The 22,662-nt window shown below is 39.2% G+C and overlaps 1 protein-coding gene across 2 annotated transcripts in view; it reads left to right on the top strand.

Annotated features, from left to right (window-relative positions):
• Positions 1-22,194, top strand: part of rmdn1 (regulator of microtubule dynamics 1) — a 33,749-nt gene extending 11,555 nt beyond the window's left edge. For both annotated transcript variants that reach the window (XM_060823637.1, XM_060823635.1), the window contains exons 3-10: positions 6,183-6,270; positions 11,187-11,346; positions 11,422-11,511; positions 12,528-12,583; positions 13,077-13,164; positions 17,387-17,417; positions 19,055-19,188; positions 21,889-22,194. In XM_060823637.1, the coding sequence (XP_060679620.1) occupies positions 6,183-6,270; positions 11,187-11,346; positions 11,422-11,511; positions 12,528-12,583; positions 13,077-13,164; positions 17,387-17,417; positions 19,055-19,188; positions 21,889-21,939 (698 nt within the window). In that variant the 3' untranslated portion in view covers positions 21,940-22,194. The remainder of the gene's footprint in view (positions 1-6,182; positions 6,271-11,186; positions 11,347-11,421; positions 11,512-12,527; positions 12,584-13,076; positions 13,165-17,386; positions 17,418-19,054; positions 19,189-21,888) is intronic.
• Positions 22,195-22,662: the final 468 nt, after the last annotated feature.

The following is a 22,662-nucleotide window of genomic DNA, read 5'->3' as shown; positions in this document are numbered from 1 at the left end:
GTAAAACCTAACACACCGTGTGCCTTCTTAACAGCAGTATCAACCTGGGTAGCAACTTTCAGGATCTATGTACATGGACTCCCAAGATCCCTCTGCACATTCAGAATCTTTCCATTCACCCAGTATTCTGCCTTCCTGTTTTTCTTCCCAAAGTGAATCACCTCACATTTATCTGCATTGAGCTCCATTTGCCATCTTTCAGCCCAATTCTGCAGTTTATCCAAGTTCCCCTCCAACCTGCAACAATCTTCCACATTGTCCACTACTCCACTGATTTTAGTGTCATCTGCAAACTTACTAACCCATCCACATATGCCTGTGTCTAAGTCATTTATAAAAATAGCAAACAACAGTGGTCCCAAAACAGATCCTTGTGGCACACCAATATTAACCGGACTCCAGGCTGAATATTTTCCATCAACCACCACTCGCTGCCTTCTTACAGAAAGCCAGTTTCTTATTCAAACAGCTAAATCACCTTCAATACCTTCACAATTTTTCCAAAAGCCTATCATGTGGAACCTTATCAAAGGCTTTACTGAAGTCCATGTGCACCTTGTCAACTGCCTCATCCACATGTTGGGTCACCTTCTCAAAAACTCAATGAGGTTTATGAGACGTGACTTGCCCTTGACAAAATCATGCTGACGATCTCCAATTAAATTGGTGCTTGCTAGATGATTATGAATCGTATCTCTTATAATCCTTTCCAAAACTTTTCCTACAACAGACCTAAGCCTCACTGGTCTACAGTTACCTAGGTCATCTCTACTGCCCCTCTTGAACAAGGGCACAACATTTGCAGTCCTCCAGTCCTCAAACCTGTAGGCAATGACAACTCAAAGATCAAGGCCAAAGGCTCTGCCATCTCCTCCCAAGCTTCCCAGAGAATCCCATCCAGCCCAGGGGACTTGTCTACTTTTACTGCTTCTAGAATTGATAACACCACCCCTTACTAACCTTAATCCTTTCTAGTCTTATATCTCATATCTCAGTCTTCTCCTCTACAATAGTCTCCTTTCTTCAGTGAAAACTGATGAGAAATATTCGTTTAGCACCTCTTCAATCTCCACAGGGTCCACACACAACTTCCCACTTCTGTCTTTGACAGGCCCTATTCCTACCCTGGTCATCCTTTTACTCCTCACATATCTATAAAAGCTTGAGGGTTCTCCTTTATTCTACCTGCTAAAGACTGCTCATGTCCTCTCCTTGATCTTCTTAACTCTCTTTAATTCCTTCTTAGCTAATCTGTAACTCTCCATCACCTCATCTGAACCGTTCCGTCTCAATATCACATAAGCCTCCCTCTTCCACTTAACAAGACGTACAATTTCTGTGGTAAACCACGGTTCCTTACCTTATCACTTCTTCCCTGCCTGACAGGGACATACCTACTAAGGACACGCAATATCTGTTCCTTAAACCAACTCCACATTTCTATTGTCCCATCCCCTGCATTTTGCTACCTCGTTCTATGCCTCCTAAGTCTTGCCTAATTGGATTATAATTGTCCTTCCCCCATCTGTAACTCTTGCTCTGTACCTATCCCTTTCCTTCGCTAAACTAAACATAATCGAATTATGGTCACTCTCTCCAAAGTGCTCACTTACCACTAAATCAAGCACCTGGCCTGGTTCATTACCAAGTACCAGATCCCATGCGGCCTCCCCTCTTGTCGGCCCTTCGACATTGTGTGTCAGGAAACCCTCCTGCACACGTTGGACAAAAACCGAATCATCCGATGTATGAGAGTTATAGCATTTCCAATTAATGATGGGGAAGTTAATGTCCCCCATAATGATGACCCTGTACCTTTCACTCCAACCCAGAATTGTTTGGCCAATCCACTCCTCCACATCCCTGGAACTTTGCAGAGACCTATAAAAAACTCCCAGCATTGTGACCTCTCCTCTCCTGTTTCTAACCTCAGCCCACACTGCCTCAGTAGACAAGTCGTCGTCAAAAGTTCTTTCAGCCACCATTATACTGTCCTGGACTAACAAGGCCACACCTCCCCCCACACCTCCCCCTCTTTTACCACCTTCCCTGATCTTAATGAAAGATCTAAACCCTGGAACCTGCAACATCCATTCCTCACCCTGCTCGAAGCATGTCTCCAAAATGGCCACAACATTGCAGTCCCAGGTGCCTATTCATGCTGCAAGCTCACCTACCTTATTTTGGATACGTCTGGCGTTGAAGTAGACAGACTTCAAACCAGCTTGCTTTCTGCCAGCACGTTCTTGTGACCGTGAAATCCTGTCCCTGTCCTCCCTACTCTCATCCTCCTGTGCACTGCAACTACACCTCAGATTTCCATAGCCCTGCTGAGCTAGTTTAAACCCATCCGAATAGCACCAGCAAATTTCCCACCCAGGATATTAGTACCCATCTGATTCAAGTGAAGACCGTCCTGTTTGTAGAGGTCCCAAGAATGTGCCCCGATTATCCATATATCTGAAACCCTTCCTCCTGCACCATCCCTGCAGCCACATGTTTAGCTGATACCTCTCTCTGTTGCTCACCTCACTATCACGTGGCACAGGTAACAAACCAGAGATAATAACTCTGTTTCTTCTAGTTCTCAGCTTCCACCCTAGCTCCCTGAAGATTAGATACTCTACAGTATGGAAATAGGCCCTTCGGCCCAACAAGTCCACACCGAAATCCTGCCTTACATCCCTAACCCTCTTTCTACCTATGTCATTGGTCTAGCTATGTGGACCATGACTTGGAGCTGGTCACCCTCTACCTTCAGGACCCTAAATATACTATCTGAGACATCACAGACTCTGGCACCTGGGAGGCAACACACCAACAGTGAGTCTCTTTTGTTCCCAACAAACCTTCTAATTATTGAATCCCCAATGACTACACTGTCCTCCTTACCCCCTTTCCCTTCTGTGCAACAGGGACACACTCTGTGCCAGAGACCTGCACCCCAATGCAACGTATTATGGTAAAGATCACACAACACCAGGTTATAGTCCAACATGTTTATTTGGAAGCACTAGCTTTCGGAGCACTGCTCCTTCAGCAGATGGTTGATGAAGGATGATGAAGAAACATCTGATGAAGGGGCAGCGCTCCAAAAGCTAGTGCTTCCAAATAAACCTGTTGGGCTATAACTTGATGTTGTGATTTTTAACTTTGTCCACCCCAGTCCAACACTGGCACCTCCAAATCATGGATGTAGTATGACAGGCATTTGCTGAGCAGGTGAGACTTGAACTCAGACTTGTGGCCCAGGGATAGGGACACTACCATTGTGCCACAAGTGTTCTTTTATCTGTTTTAGATTTACTATTTGCATTTCTTTTAAAAAACAGCAATTTGATCTGTGTTGCAATACTGCCATCTATTGGTTAGAAATAGAAATATGTGAACTGAAATCAGTTTGTCAACTCAATGGGGAATACACTAGAGCTGTGAAAAATACTGAGAATCTGAATATTATAATAGTTCAATCCATTGCCTTTCCAAGCATATTAGCAGGAGAAGGAAGAGAAATTATTAATCTTTCAAGTTCAGGATTGCTACATAAATCCTTCAATTGTGAAGCAATTCAGGAATTTTTATCATTGTTCCAAATCAAGTAGCAATGCTTTAGTTTGAAAAATGCCTTTCACTTCCTGCATTAGATTTTTTTTGGTCTTTGTATGACTGTGATAAGTCAGTTTGCAACAAAGCAGCAGCTGAGTCAGACGCTGTAGGGAAGAAAGGATGTGGAGGAGATCGTAGCAGCTATCGAGAAAGAAACAAATGTAACATATCAAGTCACAAATTACTTCAGAGCCCAATGAACCAATCTGTTTTCCAAAGATCAGTAACATTAGACTTGAAATGTTAATTTTGTTTCCATCTCCAAAGATACTGCCAAATCTCCTGAATTTCACTAGCACCTTCAGTTTAAGTTTCAGAGCTCCAGTATCTGCAATATTTTTGTAGGTTGAAGTTGTGTGTTTTCTGGATGTGACTGGTGCTGGCTTGGCCAGCATTTATTGTCAATCCCTCGATGCCCTTTCTTGTGCAAGAGATTAGTCGCAATAACTGAACGATGTAAAGCTGATCATACTTACTGATTGGGTCCATCTTCAGAACGATTGAGGAAGTAGATATCTCTAGCTTACAGCAGTGGAGTCCCTTTCAGTATAGAACAATGAGAGATGCTAAAAGCACTTATGGCGTGATTGACACAATAAATAAAAATACTTAGGAATGATATTTTTGGTATAGCTGGTCTGTAGCATTAACCCAAGCCTCTGCTCATCCAACCCTATTAGTGTATCCCAATACATTCTCTAACTTGTATTATCTGCAGTTTCCCATGATATGCATCAGTGCTACTCCCCTTGTTACAAATGGTGCTCATAGTGAGAATATTAATGAGGACAAATGCAAACACAACTCAGCTTAAAGCATGAAAAAATACAGAGTACTACATAACTTGGTGCATAATTTAAAAAAACTCTTCAACTTCTCTCTGCTTGTTTTACCATTCACTTTAAATCTGTGTCTTCTGGTTCCTTATTATTTTTGAGTATGTTACCAACAAAATAGTTTCTGCTGTTTGCTTTGGATTGAAAGAGAAACAGTGGGTGCTGCAGGCAAAATGTTTGCAAGTGTTAGTAATATGTTAAGCAATGCCCTGACAAACCAGATCTAATGTAGCTAGCTTGGGAGATTCTGCACAGCTCTTTTAACTATTAAGGTCCATTTTTGCAAGCTGTTAGCTCAGTTTGATTCATTGAGTATGCTTCCTGCACAGGACTACTGAAGCATCATGATTAGATACGTAGCTCTGTTTCCTACCTGTAACTTAGCTATGTTATCTCCTCATACACACACTTGAAGGAGCAATATGGGGAAATGGTGTTCTAGAAAATTCTTCTTTCAGTCTCTTAGGCAGTCAAATCTACTATGGTTTTGACTTTAATTTTCTAATCAAATTTTCTAATTTTATCACACAACTCTGGAGCAGGTGGGACTTGATCCTGAGCCTCCTGGCTGAGAGGCAGGGAGATTACCACTGTGGCACAAGAGCCGCTTCAAAACTGCTGTAAGATATTTTCGAATCAAACTGATCAACGATATTAATACACACCTCTGGAGCTGGGTTCCCAAGTGGTTTAAGTCTTGCTGTGGCAGTAACCTTGGCCAAGGAACATGGTGATGTGTTGAAGTGGCAAACAACTGGAAGCTCAGGATCATTTACACAGGCAGAATGTAGTTGTCCTGCAAAGAAGTCATGCCTAGTCTCCCCAGGGTAGAAAAGAGCACATTGTCAACAGTGCAGCCAGTCTGACTAGGACCTTGGATAGGAATGAGGCGGGATTAGTGGAACTTTGGGATTAGCGGGGCTTGATTTCTGTTAATGGAGTATGAATTGTAACTCTGTGCTGCTTGTGTATCACCTTTCAGATACCACATTAAATAAACTAATGTTTAAACTAAGCAGATTAGTATAACTTTCTTGTCATACAGTGTGTTGTCTTGAAGAAAAATATTTCATGATGTGATGCTGTTTTCGTATCTGTGATAATGGATGTAACATTAGGCATTACATCGATGCAACCAGGGAATCAGATAGAATAAACTGGGTGAAATAATATTAGTAACGTAGCATGTTCAATGTAACCTTTTATTTTCACAATATTATATAGATGAAAGAATATTTTATGTGTTGACTTTTTTTAAAAGTGAGGAATCATCTGTATATCTTTTGTAGTGCTGTGACTCTTGGGCAGATATTACAGTATTGAACCACTTACAATGCTCAATATATGATGACCCAGAACCGATCCCTGTGGAACACTGCTGCTGACAGGTCTCCAGTCGGAACAGCAACCCTCCACTACCACTCTGTCTCCTACCTTTAAGCCAATTATGTGTCCAATTGACAAGCTCATCTTGATTTGTACATCTCAACATTCAAGTAAACAACGTTTTCTGCACTACCATTATCAATCTTTTTGGTAACTTCCTCAAAAATTCAATCAAGTTTGTCCTTAAAATTGCTTACAGATTTTATAACCTGCAGTATTGCTTTACTACTCAAGAGTTTCACAGTCTTGTGATTTGATAAAATGCATGATGCTCCTGGAAATATCTGCAATTTTTAACTGTTACATATAGAAGACAATGTTTTGTGTGATATCAATTATACTTTGGATTTCCAGTGGAAGAAATTATAGACCATGCTGACTATCTCTATGGCACTGGAGAAGTGGAAAAACTTTATCACCTCCTTATTGAACACAAGAGCAGGTAATCTATCAACCAACGTATACCTGAAGCATTCAGCTGTGTTAATTACCTGCCACTCGGTGTTCTCTGTCTAATGTTTCTTTGAACTGAGTTTGTAAACCATGGAATGCCATTAATATCTTGAACCCTCAAAGAGTAAATGGTAGCTGAGGGATTCCTTACTAATAAGTAGAAGCAAATCAAATGTGCTTTACTGGTGCTTTTTAGTCACCTGTGAATATCTTCAGCTCAAATTAAACTTCAATATTAATTACATGCATTGACTTTAAATCCAAGTTGTACATATATTTGAGTTAGTTATTGTCAGTGGCTTAGTACAAGAGGTAAATTTTTGTTGACCTCTTTATTGTAGAAGGATGAATGTTTTTCACATGAGAGTTGACAACTCTTGGTATTTGGTGAAGGTGAGGACTGCAAATGCTAGAGATCAGAGTCAAGTTTAGAATGGTGCTGGAAAAGCACAGCAGGTCAGGCAGCATCCTGCTCCTCGGATGCTGCTTGACCTGCTGTGCATTTCCAGCACCACTTTAATCTTAACTCTTGGCATATGTAAGTACAAAATAAAATTAATATTGAAACTAAAATAAATACTGCAGATATGCGAGTGAAATATTGGAAATATTTAGCAAGTTTAATAGCATCTGTGGACAGAAAGAGTTCATCATCGGAAATTTGCCAGCCCTTGAGCAGTGTTGGCAAAGATGGGTAATTTGGGGAAATATTGCAAGATTGGAATACGAGGTTGTTGATGTCGGAGAAGAAAAGGGTAGATTCTCCACGCAAGGCTTTTTTGGCAAGATGACAATCTCAGTAGTGAGTGGCAAGAGGCCCATTTACACTCATTAATACCCCATTATTACCTAAGCTTGCCTCATTTCTAACCAGTTTTCTATTTCTCCAAGTAGTGGAGTGAAACTAGTGGGTGACAATTCCTGACATGAGCACTGTGCGGGTACCAGGCAGCTCCATAGCTAGCGTTTCACAGCACCTCAGGGCAAGCTTCATGGGCAGCAGTTGCACTTACCTTCCATCCATAGACATTGCATTAGCAGGCCTCACTACATCATCGTGGCACTAACTTTTAATGGAATTCATCACTTCAGGAGTACAATTTGGAGCTCACTGACCCCTTGCAGTGCTGCTGCCAGGCCACTTTGTCCTCAAGGACAGGCAAACAGAGGGCAGCTCAACATCCTGGGACTTAGCAATGACCAGTAACTGCACTAGACTAGCCACTGTACAACACAGTGTCAAGCTTCTTTGTTTTGAATGGTGTCAAACTTATTGCGTGTTGTTGAAGCTGCACTCATCAAATGACAAGTATTCCATTATATTCATGACTTATACCTTGTGGGTAGGCTTTGGGGAGTTAGGGATGATTTACTTGCTGTTGACTTCCTAGCCTCTACTCTTCTCTTGTAGTCACTGTACAAACACAGTGGGCAGTAAATGTGGCCCAGTCAGGAAAGCCCACTTCCCATGAATGAATTTAAAAAAATTCTCTAAGTTGCCTATAATTTTAATCCTCCATCTTACTCCAACTCTGACCTCAACCTCTTACACTTCCAGTGAACCTCAATGTAAACTTGAGGAACACCATCTTATCAGTTGACTTGGTATTTTATAGACTTTTGGATTCACAAATAAGTACTGTATTACAATTTGAGATTATAATTTTATTTTCTTTTTCAGGTTTTTGCTTTTTAATATGTTCTTTCTGCTGGCAACTATTCATTATCTTCCCACATCCAGCTCCTTGAAATACTTGCAATTTTTTTTTTTACTAGTTCCATTACTATTCCTATTTTTCTTGCAATATCTGCCATTTAGAGTCATAGAGATGTATAGCATGGAAACAGACCCTTAGGTCCAACCCGTCCATGCCGACCAGATATCCCAACCCAATCTAGTCCAACCTGTCAGCACCCGGCCCATCTCCCTCCAAACCCTTCCTCTTCATATATCCATTCAAATGCCTTTTAAATGTTGCAATTGTACCAGCCTCCACTACTTCCTCTGGCAGCTCATTCCACACACGGACCACCCTCTGTGTGAAAAAGTTGCCCCTTATGTTCCTTTTATATCTTTCCCCTCTTATCCTAAACCTATGCCCTCTAGTTCTGGACTCCCTGACCCCAGGGAAAAGACTTTGTCTATTTATCCTATCCATGTCCCTCATAATTTTGTAAACCTCTTTACGGTTACCCCTCAGCCTCTGACGCTGCAGGGAAAACAGCCCCATCCTATTCAGCCTCTCCCCATAGCTCAAATCCTCCAACCCTGACAACATCCTTTTAAATGTTTTTTTGAACCATTTCAAGTTTCACAACATCTTTCCGATAGGAAGGAGACCAGAATTGCACACAATATTTCAACAATGGCCAAACCAATGTCCTGTACAGTCGCAACATGACCTCCCAACTCCTGTACTCAATACTCTGACCAATAAACGAAAGCATACCAAATACCTTCTTCACTATCCTATGTACCTGTGACTCCACTTTCAAGGAGCTATGAACCTGCACTCCAAGGTCTTTTTGTTCAGCAACACTCTCCAGGACCTTACCATTAAGTGTATATGTCTTGCTAAGATTTGCTTTCCTAAAATGCAGCACCTCGCATTTAACTGAATTAAACTCCATCTGCCACTTCTCGGCCCATTGGCCCATCTGGTCAAGATCCTGTTGTAATCTGAGGTAACATTCTTCGCTGTCCACTGCACCTCAAATTTTGGTGTCATCTGCAGACTTACTAACTGTGCCTCTTAGGCTTGCATCCAATCATCCACAATAGTACAGAAATTTAATTCCTTTTCCATGCTCATCCACATTTGGTAGCCTTGCTTGCTTAAAACCTCTTGCATCTTTAACTTTTTCCAGTTCTGATGAAACGTTATCAATTTGAAAAGTTAATTCAACTTATTTTATCACAGGTGCTGGCAGAACTGCCAACTATTTCCAAGATTTTCTGTTATTATTTCAAAATTTGGGCTGATTTACTTGAAGCTTTCAGAAAAGAGTTGGGATTCATTTGTGTCTCTGCAAGAACATGTGTAGCAAAATGAAAAGTGGTCAGAATCTTGAAGGGACCTGGCTATATTAAACTGCTTATTCAAATTTGTATGTGCTTATTTCCTTAATCCTGGTATTTACTGCATGTTGAATATGACATGTATGTATTATCAGAAAACCAAAAGAACTGTGGATGGTGGGAATCTGAAACAAAAACAGAAATTGCTTGCACAGCTCAGCACATCTGGCAGCATCTGTGGAGAGAAATCAGTTAACGTTTTGGTTCCAGTGACCCTTCTTCAGAACTCCAGTTCTACCAGACCTGCTGAGATTTTCCAGCAACTTTTTTTAAATTTCATTTATTATCAGAAGTCATTTATTCAAGTGATGCAACATTTATTCTGCATTTAGAAAAGTAAAAAAAATCAGAATTGACATACTTTGTGAATGCTGTTTTATTAAAAATGCTTACTCAAAGGTCTACTGCAATGCATCAGACAATGGAAGTCAGTTGCATGTTTTTTTTCTAACATTAAAATGTACACCACATTTCCAAGAAGGACTTAATTGTCTTAGACATGTGGTATTGTACAGTTCAATATACAATAATAATTTGCTAGTGTGAATGATAAAGATGATTTTACAGTAGCTGCTTTAAATGTAGGCATGTTCAAATAATTTTGACTATTCGATTTTATTACTTAGTGCCAATTGCCTGCCTTTTCACCTGTTACAGCCTGCCATTTCGATCCAAAATATCATCAAATGACCTCTTGAATGCCTTAGTTTAAGGCAGTACAATCAATACCCTAACTACTCACTGTGTGAAAAGGTTTTCTCTTGCTTTGTTTGTACATCATTTAAATTCTTTTTCCTTTCTTTTCCATGTGGGAACAGTTTCTCCCTATCTACTCTGTCCAGTTTTGAAAATCTTACCAAATCATATCCAGCCATTTCCCCAAGGAGAACACCCCAATTTAAAGTCGTAGAAATGTACTGCACGGAAATAAGCCGTTAAATCCAAATCATCCACGCTGACCAGATGTCCCAATCTAATCTAGTCCTATTATGGCCCATATGGCCCACATGGCCCATGTCCCTCTAAACCCTTCCTATTCATATACTTATCCAGGTGCCTTTTAAATGCTGTAACTGTACCAGCCTCCACCACTTCCTCTGGCAGCTCATTCCATACACGCACCGCCCTCTGCATGGAAAAGTTGCCCCATAGGTTCCTTTGATATCTTGCTCCTCTCACCCTAAACTTGTGCTCTCTAGTTCTGGACTCCCCGATGCCAGAGAAAAGACTTTGTCTATTTATCCTCTCCATACCCCTCATGATTTCATAAACCTCTATCAGGTCTCGGTCTCCGGCTTCTTCAAACTATGGTCATTACTGAAGTTTCTCATTCATGGAACTGATCTTGTAAATTGCTACTGTAGTCTCTCAAATGCATTCATATCTTTCTTATAATGTGAGGCCCACACTATTTAGTAATCAGGCTGAATTCTGACAAGTATCTTAAGTAATTTGAACATCATCTCCTTACTGTTATATGCCCCTATTAATAAAGTCGGGAACATTTTATAATGTTTTATAAACTGTTCTCCACCTTTCCTGCCACCTTTAATGATCAGTGCACATATACACCCAGGTCCCTGTGCTCCTGCACCTTTATTTTATGTTGTCTTTCAACATTCATCCAATGTATTTTAGTTGTGGGCCAACTTAATCCAAGTCTGTGTACTCTATTGAGATGTAACATTAGTGTTAACCTCAGAATGGTAAATTTGTGTTTTCCCGCTTGGCATATGGTCCTGAATTAAAGGAAAAAAAAATTGAAAGCAGGACATTTGCAAAACTGAAGTTTAAAACAGACAAGTTGAATTCCTTGTTTTATCTAGTACAAATGATGAGCTACTGTGGCGCCTAGCACGTGCGTCAAGAGATTTGGCACAGCTGGAAAGCACTTCAGTGGAAAGGAAGAAACAGCTGACATATGAGGCTTTGGAGTTTGCTGAAAAAGCGCTGGAGAAAAATGAATTGAGCTTTGCTGCTCATAAGGTAATGCATATTTATTTCCGATTTTTTTAAAGTTTCTACCTGTTTGTGATCTTAATTTGTGTTTAATCTGTGCAGTGGTATGCTATTTGTATCAGTGATGTTGGAGACTACGAGGGTATCAAGACTAAAATTTCGAATGCATATGTCATTAAAGAACATTTCCAGGTAAATGTGAAGCCTTCCATTATTACCACATTTATTTTCATGATTTTCGTTTTGTGAAAAGTCACCCTGCTGCTGGTAAAGGGAAGATTGAGAAACCTAATTAGAGGTAATTCGGGAAGGAGTTAGAAATAAATGCAATGAAATGTCAAAATAGTTAAAAAAAACAAGTTTGAAAAAGGAGAATAAAAGAAAGTGGGGAAAACTGAGGAGGAAAGGGCCTTTGAGTGATGTGAGTGGGTTGCATTACGTTGTTTGGCTGTAAATATATATAACAAGAATAAGAAAACTGAAGGGAAATGATGTATTCTTGACAGAAACATGACTTCAATTGAAGTAGATCTGACAGCTCAATATTTCTAGATACAAAGTATTTAGAACTAGAAGAGGGAAACGGGTTTGGGATATGTATGGTAATTAAGAACTTCTTGACAAGTTTGGAAAGGACAAGTTTTATGTCTGAAGAAGGATCACCGGACTTGAAACGTTAGCTCTGCTTTCTGTCCACAGATGCTGCCAGACCTGCTGAGTTTCTTCAGCAATTTCTGTTGTTGTTTTATCACTTGGGAGTAGGTGAGCTGAATTAAAGAATAATAGATGCAGGTCAATCTTCCATGGACTTTGCACCCTGGCAGTAAATTTGGGGTTAGAGAGTGAACAGTAATTAGAACTTACTGTCTCCTTAATTAGTTAGAAGGGGGATGTAGATTCAGATGTAGAATATGAAGCAGGCGAAGTGGGAATTAGATTGTCATCTGAAAGGAAGAACGTACAGTGATAGGGAGAAGATAGGGGAATGGCACTAGAAAAATTGTTCATTTAGTGAGCTAGTGCAGATACGAAAGATCAAATGGCCTCTTTCTGTGCTGAAACAATTCTGTGATTCTGTAACCAGCAGATTGAATTGAGAAAGTTTTTAATAATTTCTTCTGTGGCGACTTTGTGAAATTTACTTTTATCAATGGAAGAAATAAAATCTTGGATAAAAAATTATTTGAAAAACTTCTCTTCTCTTTCAGAAAGCTATTGAGCTTAATCCCAAAGATGCAACATCGATTCATTTAATGGGACTATGGTAGGAACCTTATCGTGTTGGGCAGCTCTACTTACTGAGACTCATTCTAACATTGTTTAAAATTTGTGAAAGGCATTAACATTCATCACTGGAACTGCAAGTATCTCACATTGCTGCTTTTAAACATCTTGTTGTACTAACTGTTAAAGAGCATATGACTAAACTAAATTGTTTGATCTCCTGCTTTATTTGCAGTTACCTTCAGTGCCGTATCTAGTTAGAAGTTGATAGATAAGTCTGCTGAACTCTAATGGATAACTATGCTGTTGAGTGTAATCAGTACAATGTTCTGCAAAGTGTGTTGGGAGTGAAGCAGTTACTTAACTGCATAGATTAATCCTACATCACTGTTGTTACTTTTGATATTATACTAGACAACCAGCAAAATGAAGATTGTTTGTAACCTGTCAATTAGATAGTGTAAAATCCCATTTGTATCATATTATGAAGATGTAGTTGAAAGTTTTATTCATTCTCATTTATTTCTCTGAAGGTGTTTTACATTTGCAGAATTGCCCTGGGTCCAACAGAAAATAGCTGTGATGTTCTTTGCCACACCACCAAGCTCCTCTTATGAAGAGGTAAAATAAAGCTAATAACTCAATACTTTCTGCAGATTCATTTGAAATTGCAAACATTTATTTGTAACGGTCTTTTGCAATGGTTGCCTTTTGATTACAGCTTCTGTTTCCTTCACATTTGGGTCTTTTGGGTCAGAAATTGAGTTGAAAGTAGTTTCCAGACTACTTAATGGCAACTTGGATGGAGCAATAAATGCTGGCCGAGCAAGTGACACCCACATCCTGTGACCAGCTAAGAGCAATTTAATGCACTGAAAATAATATTAGGGAATAAACAGGTGATCCTCTGTTATGAGGAAGAGTCACCAGACCTGAAATATTAACTTCGATTTCTCTGCACAGATGCTGCCAGACATGCTGAGCTTTTCCAGCAACTTCTGTTTTTTGTTTTTGATTTACAGCATCTGCAGTCCTTTCAATTTTTATTAGTTTCTGTCTCTTTGGTAGTGCAAGTTTATGAGTCCACGTGCTTGTTCCTTACCCATAGTTCCACAGAATTTTTCCTTCAAGTATTTAGCCTTTTGAAACCGACCAGTGAAATGGCTTCCCTAACAACTCACAATGTTTCTTTAAAAAGTTTCTTCACTTCACCTTTGGTTCTTTTGCTGATTACCTTAAATCTCTGGCCCTTGGTTACTCGTGCTTATGTCACTGGAAACAGTTTTCCTACTCTACCAAATACATTCATGTTTTTGATGACCTCTGAACTTTCCCTACTCTAAGAAGAGCAATTCCAGCTTCCACACTCTCTCCACTTAACCAAAATCAGTCATCCATGGTAACATTCTTGTAAATAAATATTTGGTTCTGTACTCGCTGTACTTTAGAAGCATGAGTAGCGATCTTGTTGAAACACATAAGATCCTTAGAGGCTAAGAGGATACTTCCCATTGTGGATAATTTGAGAACTGGGGCACAGTTTCCAAAAAAGAGTTCTCCTATTTGAGATAAGGGGGACTTTTCTCTTTTAGGGTGTTGTTAGTATTTGGAATTCTCTCCCCCAGCAAGATATGGAGATAGTGTCAATATTATTAATGCTGAGTTACAGGGGATTCCAGGGTGATAGAGTACAGGGAGGAGGAAGGTGGAGTAAATTCCACATTGTATCAGCCCTGATTCTATTCAATGACAAATGGTCCACTTGTGCTCCTACTGTTCTCCTGTAAAACCTCCCTCTCATCTTAGTGTCCTTCTCAAAGTGGTACCCAAAATTCAACAGGGTACTGAGACTTACTTTAACTTAAGTTCTCTGGTATTATATTCCGTGCCTCTACTAACAACAGCAGAAATTGTGTCATTTTCTAATCATCTGCACAACATGTCTTGCCACCTTCTAAGAATTGTGTCCAGACACCCCCAACTCTGCTTGCTCTTGCATCACATTTGAAGTGGTACTATTTAATTTATATTTTCAGTCCTTCCATTCCAAAATGCAACATTTGACACTTCCCTCTGTTAAATTTCATCAGCCATGTGCTTGCATGTATTTATCTATGTTTCCATGGCTGATTTCTCCAGGAACAAGACACCAGAGGCTATATTTTGAGGTCTCTAATCTATATCAAGCATGGCTGAATGGGAGCCTGTTCTGCTCTTACTGCCTGCCATTGTGATTGGAAAGATTTAAAAGTTGATAATTAACCTGTTTAGCCATGTTATGAATACACATTCTGTAGCCTTCATATCCTAGAGTGGGACTCGAACCCAAAGCTTAGGCTTAAAGGGAGTCTATGCCCATTGTGCCACATGATCAATACTGTAAAAAAGAAATGCAGAATGAATGCGTTCAGCATTTTTAGTGTAAGCAACAAAATGACAGAGACAGCTTAACATGTCTCTGGAATGACAAAATCAATTCTAATCATTAATCGACAAGTTGTCTTTCATGATTCCATGACATCCTAAAGTATTTTGTAACTAACAAAGAATTCACAAAGCAACAGTGACTAATTTATAAATGGTAAGATCACATCAGTAGTTGATCAGATTAGATCAAATCTGAACAACTTCGAGTTATAGAGATGAACAGCTTGGAAACAGACTCTTCAGTCCAACTCGTCCATGCCGACCAGATATCCCAACCCAATCTAGTCCCACCTGCCAGCACCCGGCCCATATCCCTCCAAACCCTTCCTATTCATATACCCATCCAAAGTTTCATTTTAAATTTCTTCTGTTGGATCATAGCCCTAATTAGGGCACAAGCTACACGACAAGAATAACAATAACCACAGGGAAAATAGTCATCATACAGATGCACTTGGGATTCCTTCAGGCAGGAGAGATACAGAAGCCTGAACACATGCAATAACAGGTTCAGGGGCAGGTTTTTCTCTGACCATTATTAGACTGATGAATAGATTCTCTAGCCTCAATAAGCAATGTAACCTGTATGCCCCTGTCTAAATCTTTTTGATCTGTACATTCTTGCTTACTATGATCTGCCCGTATTGCTTGTAAACAAAGCTTTCACTGTACTTCAGTATACATGACAATAAATAAATCAATCATTCGATTAGTCAGTACAACATAGTAGATAAAGTAATGGAGTAATGGTGTGCTGAAGCAAAGTGTTTACATGCTACATAATGTTAACATCTGATGAGCAGTATTATGTTTAAAAAATGGCTCTCTGTTGCAATTAGGAATGGAAACTATCAAGGAATTTATCAACATGTCTTTTTGGATCCAGTCAGAGCATGGGATTTAAGGTGACTCCCCATTTGTCAGTGATGGCTTAGTTGGGTAGCAATCTTGCCTCTGAGTCAGAAGGTGAGACACACTCCAGAGATTAGAACCCAAAATCCAGACCAACCCACTAGTGAAGTACTGAGGAAATAATCCACTGGATGATATGTTAAACAAAGGCACTGTCCACCCTTAGGTAGGTGTAAAAGCCCTCATGCCAGTAATTTTAATTGAATTGAATTAGCTTTATTATTATCACATACTCAAATAAGTATAATGAAAAGTCTATAAGTCTCTACTTATAGCATCATCTTAGATACCTAGGTACAACCCTCAGTTACAGAACAGAGAAATGAAGAAGAAAGAAATTATGTTAGTATACATATTATGACTATAGATTAGAGAAAACAAGAAGCAAAGTTAAGAAGACAAACATCACAGTCTGCCTCCAAAGGCTGTCCGCAGCAGACCAACGCAGGGAGCCTCCATGTGATCTGTCCACTGGCTGTTGCCACAGTCTGACACTAGTCTCTCACTGAGTGAAGATGACTTGGGGAATTCTCTTCAATGGCCTGGCTTAGTTTTAATGCCTGAACTATTAAAGTTCTACTTGTGTGATCTTACTCTGTGTAAATTAGCTGCTGTTGTTTCTTGTGAGTTCTTCGTTGGTAACAAAATGATTTAGGATGACATGGAGCCATGAGAGGCACTTTGATGATTAAAAATATTTTTGTCTTTCTAGAAAAATGCTAATCTGTCTCTGTCATTACAATGCCTCTATTAGAAATACATTTCATATTTTGCACTTAATTCTTTTAAATCAGATGTCATTTTAAAGGCCCACATTTGCTGCTCACCCCTAACTACCATAAATGAGATGATGGTGGTGAACTGCTTTCTGGAAATTCTGTGGTACATCTGGTGTAGTTGTCAGTGGTGCAAAGAAAGTTCCAAGTTTCTGACCCAGTGACTTTGAAAGAACCATGATATAATTTCAAGTTGGGATGGTGAATAGTTTGCAAGGGAACTTGCAGGTGGTGATATTCCATTATCTGTTGTCCTTGTCCTCCAGCAGGTAGAGACTGTAGTTTTGGAAGGTGTTGTCAAAGGAATACGTTACTGCAGTTCATTTTCTATATGGCATAAGACTGATACTCTGCTTTGACAATGGAAGGAATGGATGTTTAAGATGGTAGATCGGGTACCAATAAAAAAGCATATTTTGATCTGTTGAACTTAGTGTTTTTAGAGCTATATTTCATCCAGGCAGGTTTTTCAATATATTGCTGATGTGTTGATGGTGCAGGGAATTTAGAGATTGTGAGGTGATTTACTTCTTGCAACATTCTCCACACTTGTAGTATTTTTTAAGCATAGTCCAGTTTAACATCTGGTTGATGGTTGGTGGAGGATTCAACAATAGTATTGCCATTATACGTCAAGGGGAAATTATTGCTTGGCGCTTGTGTGGTGCACATGTTACTGTCTGAAGAACATTGTAGAAGATACTAAAATTGAGTCATTTTTGTTTTAGGCACTCCAATATTTTAACAAGGCTGAGCAAGGTAGGAACTCAACAAGCTTAACTTCTCCAGTTGCATAGAATTGTATCCTGTTGAACTATTAAATACTGCATATTAAATTAATAAATGCATTTCATTTGTATAGTTAAATTATATATGTTGTATTAAACTTTAAATTATATCACTTGTACCATACCCATTACTTTCATAGTGTTTAAATTGACATAATTTCAAAGTTCACATGCATCCAAAGGTAGATGGCATAGGTTTAAGGTGAGGGGAAAGATTTAAAAGGGACCTAAAGGGTAATGTGTTCATGCAAAGGAAGGTGTGTGTATGGAATGAGCTGCCAGAGGAAGTGGTGGAAGCTGATACAATTACAACATTTAAAAGGCATCCAGACTGGTATATTAATAGGAAGGGTTTGGAGGGATTATGGGCCAAATGGGACTAGATTAATTCAAGATGTTTGGTTGGCAGTCTAGTCCCATTTGCTGGTGTTTTGTCCATATCCCTCCAAACATGTCCTGGTCAGCTGTACATTGTGGAGACAGACACTTAAGTTGGACTTATCAATGCCAACCAGATATCCTGAATCATCGATGGGTTGCACTGACGGGTCTGTTTCTGTGCTGTACAACTGATAAGAAATGTTTGTAGGGATTTGGGCCAAGTGGGTCTATGGTCAGCATGGGCTGGTCGGACCAAAGGGTCCATTTCAATGCTGTATGACTTACTCTATAATTGAGTCACTGGGGTGAGGAGTAGCAGATGGAGTTTAAGTTTGGCAAAACAACAAGGGCAAGACTAATGCAATTACTGGTAGGACTCTGTGTTGTGTTATAGAACAGAGACCTAGGGATTCAGGTACATAATCCTTTGAAATTTGTTTCATGTGTGGGAAGGGTGCTCTTTAGCACACTTGCCTTTGTTGTGGAGATCTTTGAGGATAGGACTTGGGGTGTTATGTTGAGGTTGTACAGGAAATTGATGAGGCCTGTTCTGGAGCACTGTGTGCATTTCTGGTCATCCTGCTTTAGGAAGGATATTATTAAATTGGAGAGGGTTCAGAAAAGATTAGCCAGGATGTTGCTGGGAATGGAAGGTCTAAGTTGTAAAGATAGGGTGGGACTTCTACTGCAGTGCAGGAGGTTGAGGGGTGACCTTTTATAGAGGTTTATAAAATAATGAGGGGCATAGATAAAGTGGATAGCAAGGGTCTTTTCTGAAGCATGAGGAATTCAAAACTAGGATGTGTATTTTTAAGGTAAGAGAACAATTTAAAAAGGGCTTGAGAGGCAGCCTTTTTGGAATGGTTAATGTGTGGGATGAACTGTGGAATATGAGGAAGTGGTAGATGCAGGTCCAGTTAAAACATTTAAAAGATATTTGGTTAAGTACACGAATAGAGAAAGTTTGGATGGATATGGGCCAAATGCAGGCAAGTGGGACTGTTGGTTTTGGAACATGATTGGCATGAACCAGTTGGACTGAAGAGTATGTTTCCATGATGTATGCTCTCTCATCCACATTGATAACTTAATTGAATAGAGACCAAAATGTGAACATTCATGATTTTGACAATAAGGTTTGTTTCTACAATGATTTATGAGTAGAGAACCAAATATCACTCTTTAAAGTGTAACAATTTTAAGTTTAGTGCATGTTTTGTTTTCCAGTTGATCCAAATTTTTACAGTAAAAACTTATTAATGATGGGTAAAACATACATGAATTTAAAAAACGAGAAGCTGGCTATGTTATGGCTGACCAAAGCAAGAGATTATCCAGCACGTAATGAAGAAGACAAGCAGGTAATGCCATTCATACAAATTTAACCTCATTTGGAAATAGTGTTGTTACTGATGGGATACAACTAATTTTGCTTAGTCTCAGCCTAGCTGAAGTGAGCAGTTCCAGCTGGGACAACACTAGATTATTTCTAAAATCTGGAAGAATAGAAATGTTAATAATGTAAGTATTGGAATCACGACTGTACTAGGTTGCAAAATTGTGAAAAATAGTGCCAAGATAGACATTTTCAGGACAGTACTTTCAGGACAGTGTGATTGATTTAAGGATCTAATTTCATCAAGTCTAGCCCCAGGCTTTCCCAATGCACCATTTTATGTAATTGCAGGAAGCTCAAGTAGCAGATCTTATCCAAACAATGTAGATTTTGCCAAATAATCTCACCAACGTAACTCTTTGAGAAAAATGCCTTTCTTGTCACTGATTAGCATCTTAAGGTCATTTTTATCTGACTATGTAGCTTTTGTTTTTGACTTTAAGATTGTGTTGTGACATTTCTAACATAAAGCCCAATTGCTTATTCATTGATGGACTGTGAACTCCATAACTAGCTCAACGAACAGTTAATTCTATGATGGACAGGATACTCTTACACTGAATAGCATTAGTAATAAAACAATGGATCACGCAAATGATATTTCAATGTTTCGACCTCTGAACCCATTTCCCCAGAGCATTAGCCTGGACCTGTGGATTAGTGTCCAGTGATATTACCTATAAACTTTCCTTAATCTCTTCTGGAACTTTTCCTTCTAATGCTTCCAATCTCAATGTACTTTAACTCTGAACTGCATCCTTCTACGTTCTTCCCAATATCCATAAACAAGATTGTCCTGGTTGACCCATTGTTTTGATTTGTTCCTGGCCCACTTCTTTCTTCCCATTTTGCCTATCCTTCCTCCCTTTGTACTGTCTCTTGACATTCTGCATCACTGCAACAGGTTTCTGTTTGCTGGCCCTCTTCAATATGGATGCCCAATCAGAATAGTCTGAGATCTTCTATTCCTCAGAGGCCTAATCAGACCCCAGTCACCAGCAACCCCCTCCTTGAGGCGGTGTGTCCTGCAAACAAAGAAAACATTGCTGTGGACATCTGGACCTGAGTTATGCCTGCCTTTCAGGTACATTGCTGACTATTGGTGCTGCCTCCTTCTGCCATGAACTGGAAAGTTCCATTGACTTTGTTTCCAATTTGCACCCTTCCCTCACTCCTCCCTGTTGTGCCACTGACTTTTTAGTCTTTGTTTCTGAAGATAAGCTATTAATACTAGGGACTTACACAGCTACCTCAACTACACTTTTGCTCCTTTCCATTCTCCCAGTTTCTCTACTGTATCAGTTCCAATACCTATTTGGCATACCAGTGCTCTGACATGTCTCCTTTTTCTTTGTGAGGATTTCCACCTAGTGTGGTTTACAGGTATTACTGCCAAGGTTGGAGAGTGCACTAGTTTTAATGTTTCAATGCTCTATCCAGCTGGGTAGGTTCTCACGGTCTCAGCAGGCTGCACCCCAACTGAATTTCAAACTATACCCAAAGAAAAAAAACCATAAACTAGACATGTAATTTCCAGAAAACAAGGCCAAGGAAGTAACTTAAGCCATATGACTTCCAAGACATTTCTTTCATAAGAATGTCCCAATATGCCTTTTGGTGGTTCTAGTCCACTAAGTCACCTTAACATCTCTCCCATTCCCTATTGCATTAGTCCATGCAAATGTAGGAGATGCACTACCTACCCTATCATCTTTTTTCAAAGGCCACAAACACACCAAGCGAAAGTAATTGCACTTCCACTTTAGCATGCTGTATTTGCTACTCTATGTTATCTCTACAATGGGGAGACCAAATATACACAGCCTGAGCTGTAAGTGCTTTCTATTGGTAGCTTCCCATTACATACTTCAAATATCTATTTTGCTCCTGTGGTGAACGGTGAAGCTCCATGCTGGCTGAAGTAGCAATACTCATGACTCTGCTCTTTACAACTTTTTGACCTCAGCCTTCAGTAACTTTGGATTATAACCTCTATCTGAATCTTGTTTTTTTTTCTCCTCACCACATTTTGTTCGGCTAGATTAATCTTTGTTTTCTTTAACTGTCTTTTCATGTGACTCTTTGTACCTCATTTTGACACAATCTTTGTTACACTTGGTGTTCTCCCTGCCCCCTCAAATTTCATCTATTAAACTAAAAAAATCCTAGCTCATTGATCTTTCATCAGATTTCACTCCACAAATACTACCTGCCTTGAGCTTTCCCAAATGTTTGGGTTATTTGACAGCATTTGATTAAATTTCTTTGCATTGCAGTTACTTTCTGGCTGTTGTTGCCAATGAATTGTTTAGTTGAGAAGACTGTTGACTTTTATTGTGGCTGGAAAATGTGCAGCCTCCAGCCATAGCAGCTTTTTATAACTCTGCATCTGACCTATATAACAGCAAAAGTGAAGAATGTGACAGAATCTTGAGCTCCTTTCAAACAAACAGCTGGTGATTCTCCAGAGTGCATCTCTTTCTTGTAAAGGAGAATGCAAATTAATTTGCATGTTATACATATTTCATAGTCATTTCTTCTTGGTGTGCTCTGCTGAAAGATTAAATGTAAGCTTTCTATACAAATTTATATTGAATGTTCTAATACTGAATTTGGTCATTTGGCAGATGAGTTGTGGATAATTGAAGTTGTCTTCTCATTTTAGGTTCAAAAAGAAGCTATCGAATTACTGAAATTGATCAGCAAACGACATTGAGCACTGTCTCAAAACAATCAGGTTAATTAATACCGGTTAACATATTTTTCAATATTAAATGAAACAAAGTCAATTGATTTCCCAGATTAATAAATTTAAAGGATTTTTTATTAATGTTTATAATCATAGAAGAATTCTACATGAAGTTGTACAGGCCTGACACAGAATTAAGCAAATAAAAATGTTAATGTCATGTTCCTCCTGTGCAGTTAGTAACTCAAGCAAAAAGACAAATAAAACTGCAAAGCTATTCAACTCTAGCTTGTTGCCTTAATTTAAAAAAAAAGTACAAGGCCCATTTCCACTAGAAACCTGACCATACCAAAAGAAGAAAATCACACTATCTTGTGCAAAGATGCACTTTCAATGCTCAGATTTCCAAAAAAAAAACCTTATGAAAACATGTCACACACTTCACATAAAATGAAGCACCAACGGTCCCTTCCATTTTATCATTTTAAAGTTCATTGTGTGATCTGTAACTATTTTTCTATAACAGCTTGACAGGACAGCTATCAGAACAAAAAATACAAAATAAATACGCAGAAAAAGTCAGGAAGAAATCACTGTCATTTTATTATTCAGTTTTCCTACCTGTAATTACTAGTCAGGTTTAAAAGGAGAATTTTATTATGAGCACCCAACAGAAGATAAATAAGTGGTAATTCTGATCTCCTAGAGTAGTGACCACTTATTTGGGTCATGATACCAACAGATCATTTT

Source organism: Hemiscyllium ocellatum, chromosome 4, assembly GCF_020745735.1.
Source record: "Hemiscyllium ocellatum isolate sHemOce1 chromosome 4, sHemOce1.pat.X.cur, whole genome shotgun sequence".
Classification (NCBI taxonomy): Eukaryota; Metazoa; Chordata; class Chondrichthyes; order Orectolobiformes; family Hemiscylliidae; genus Hemiscyllium; species Hemiscyllium ocellatum.
Note: the sequence above shows the minus strand (reverse complement) of the source record. Positions and strands in the feature narration are given on the sequence as shown.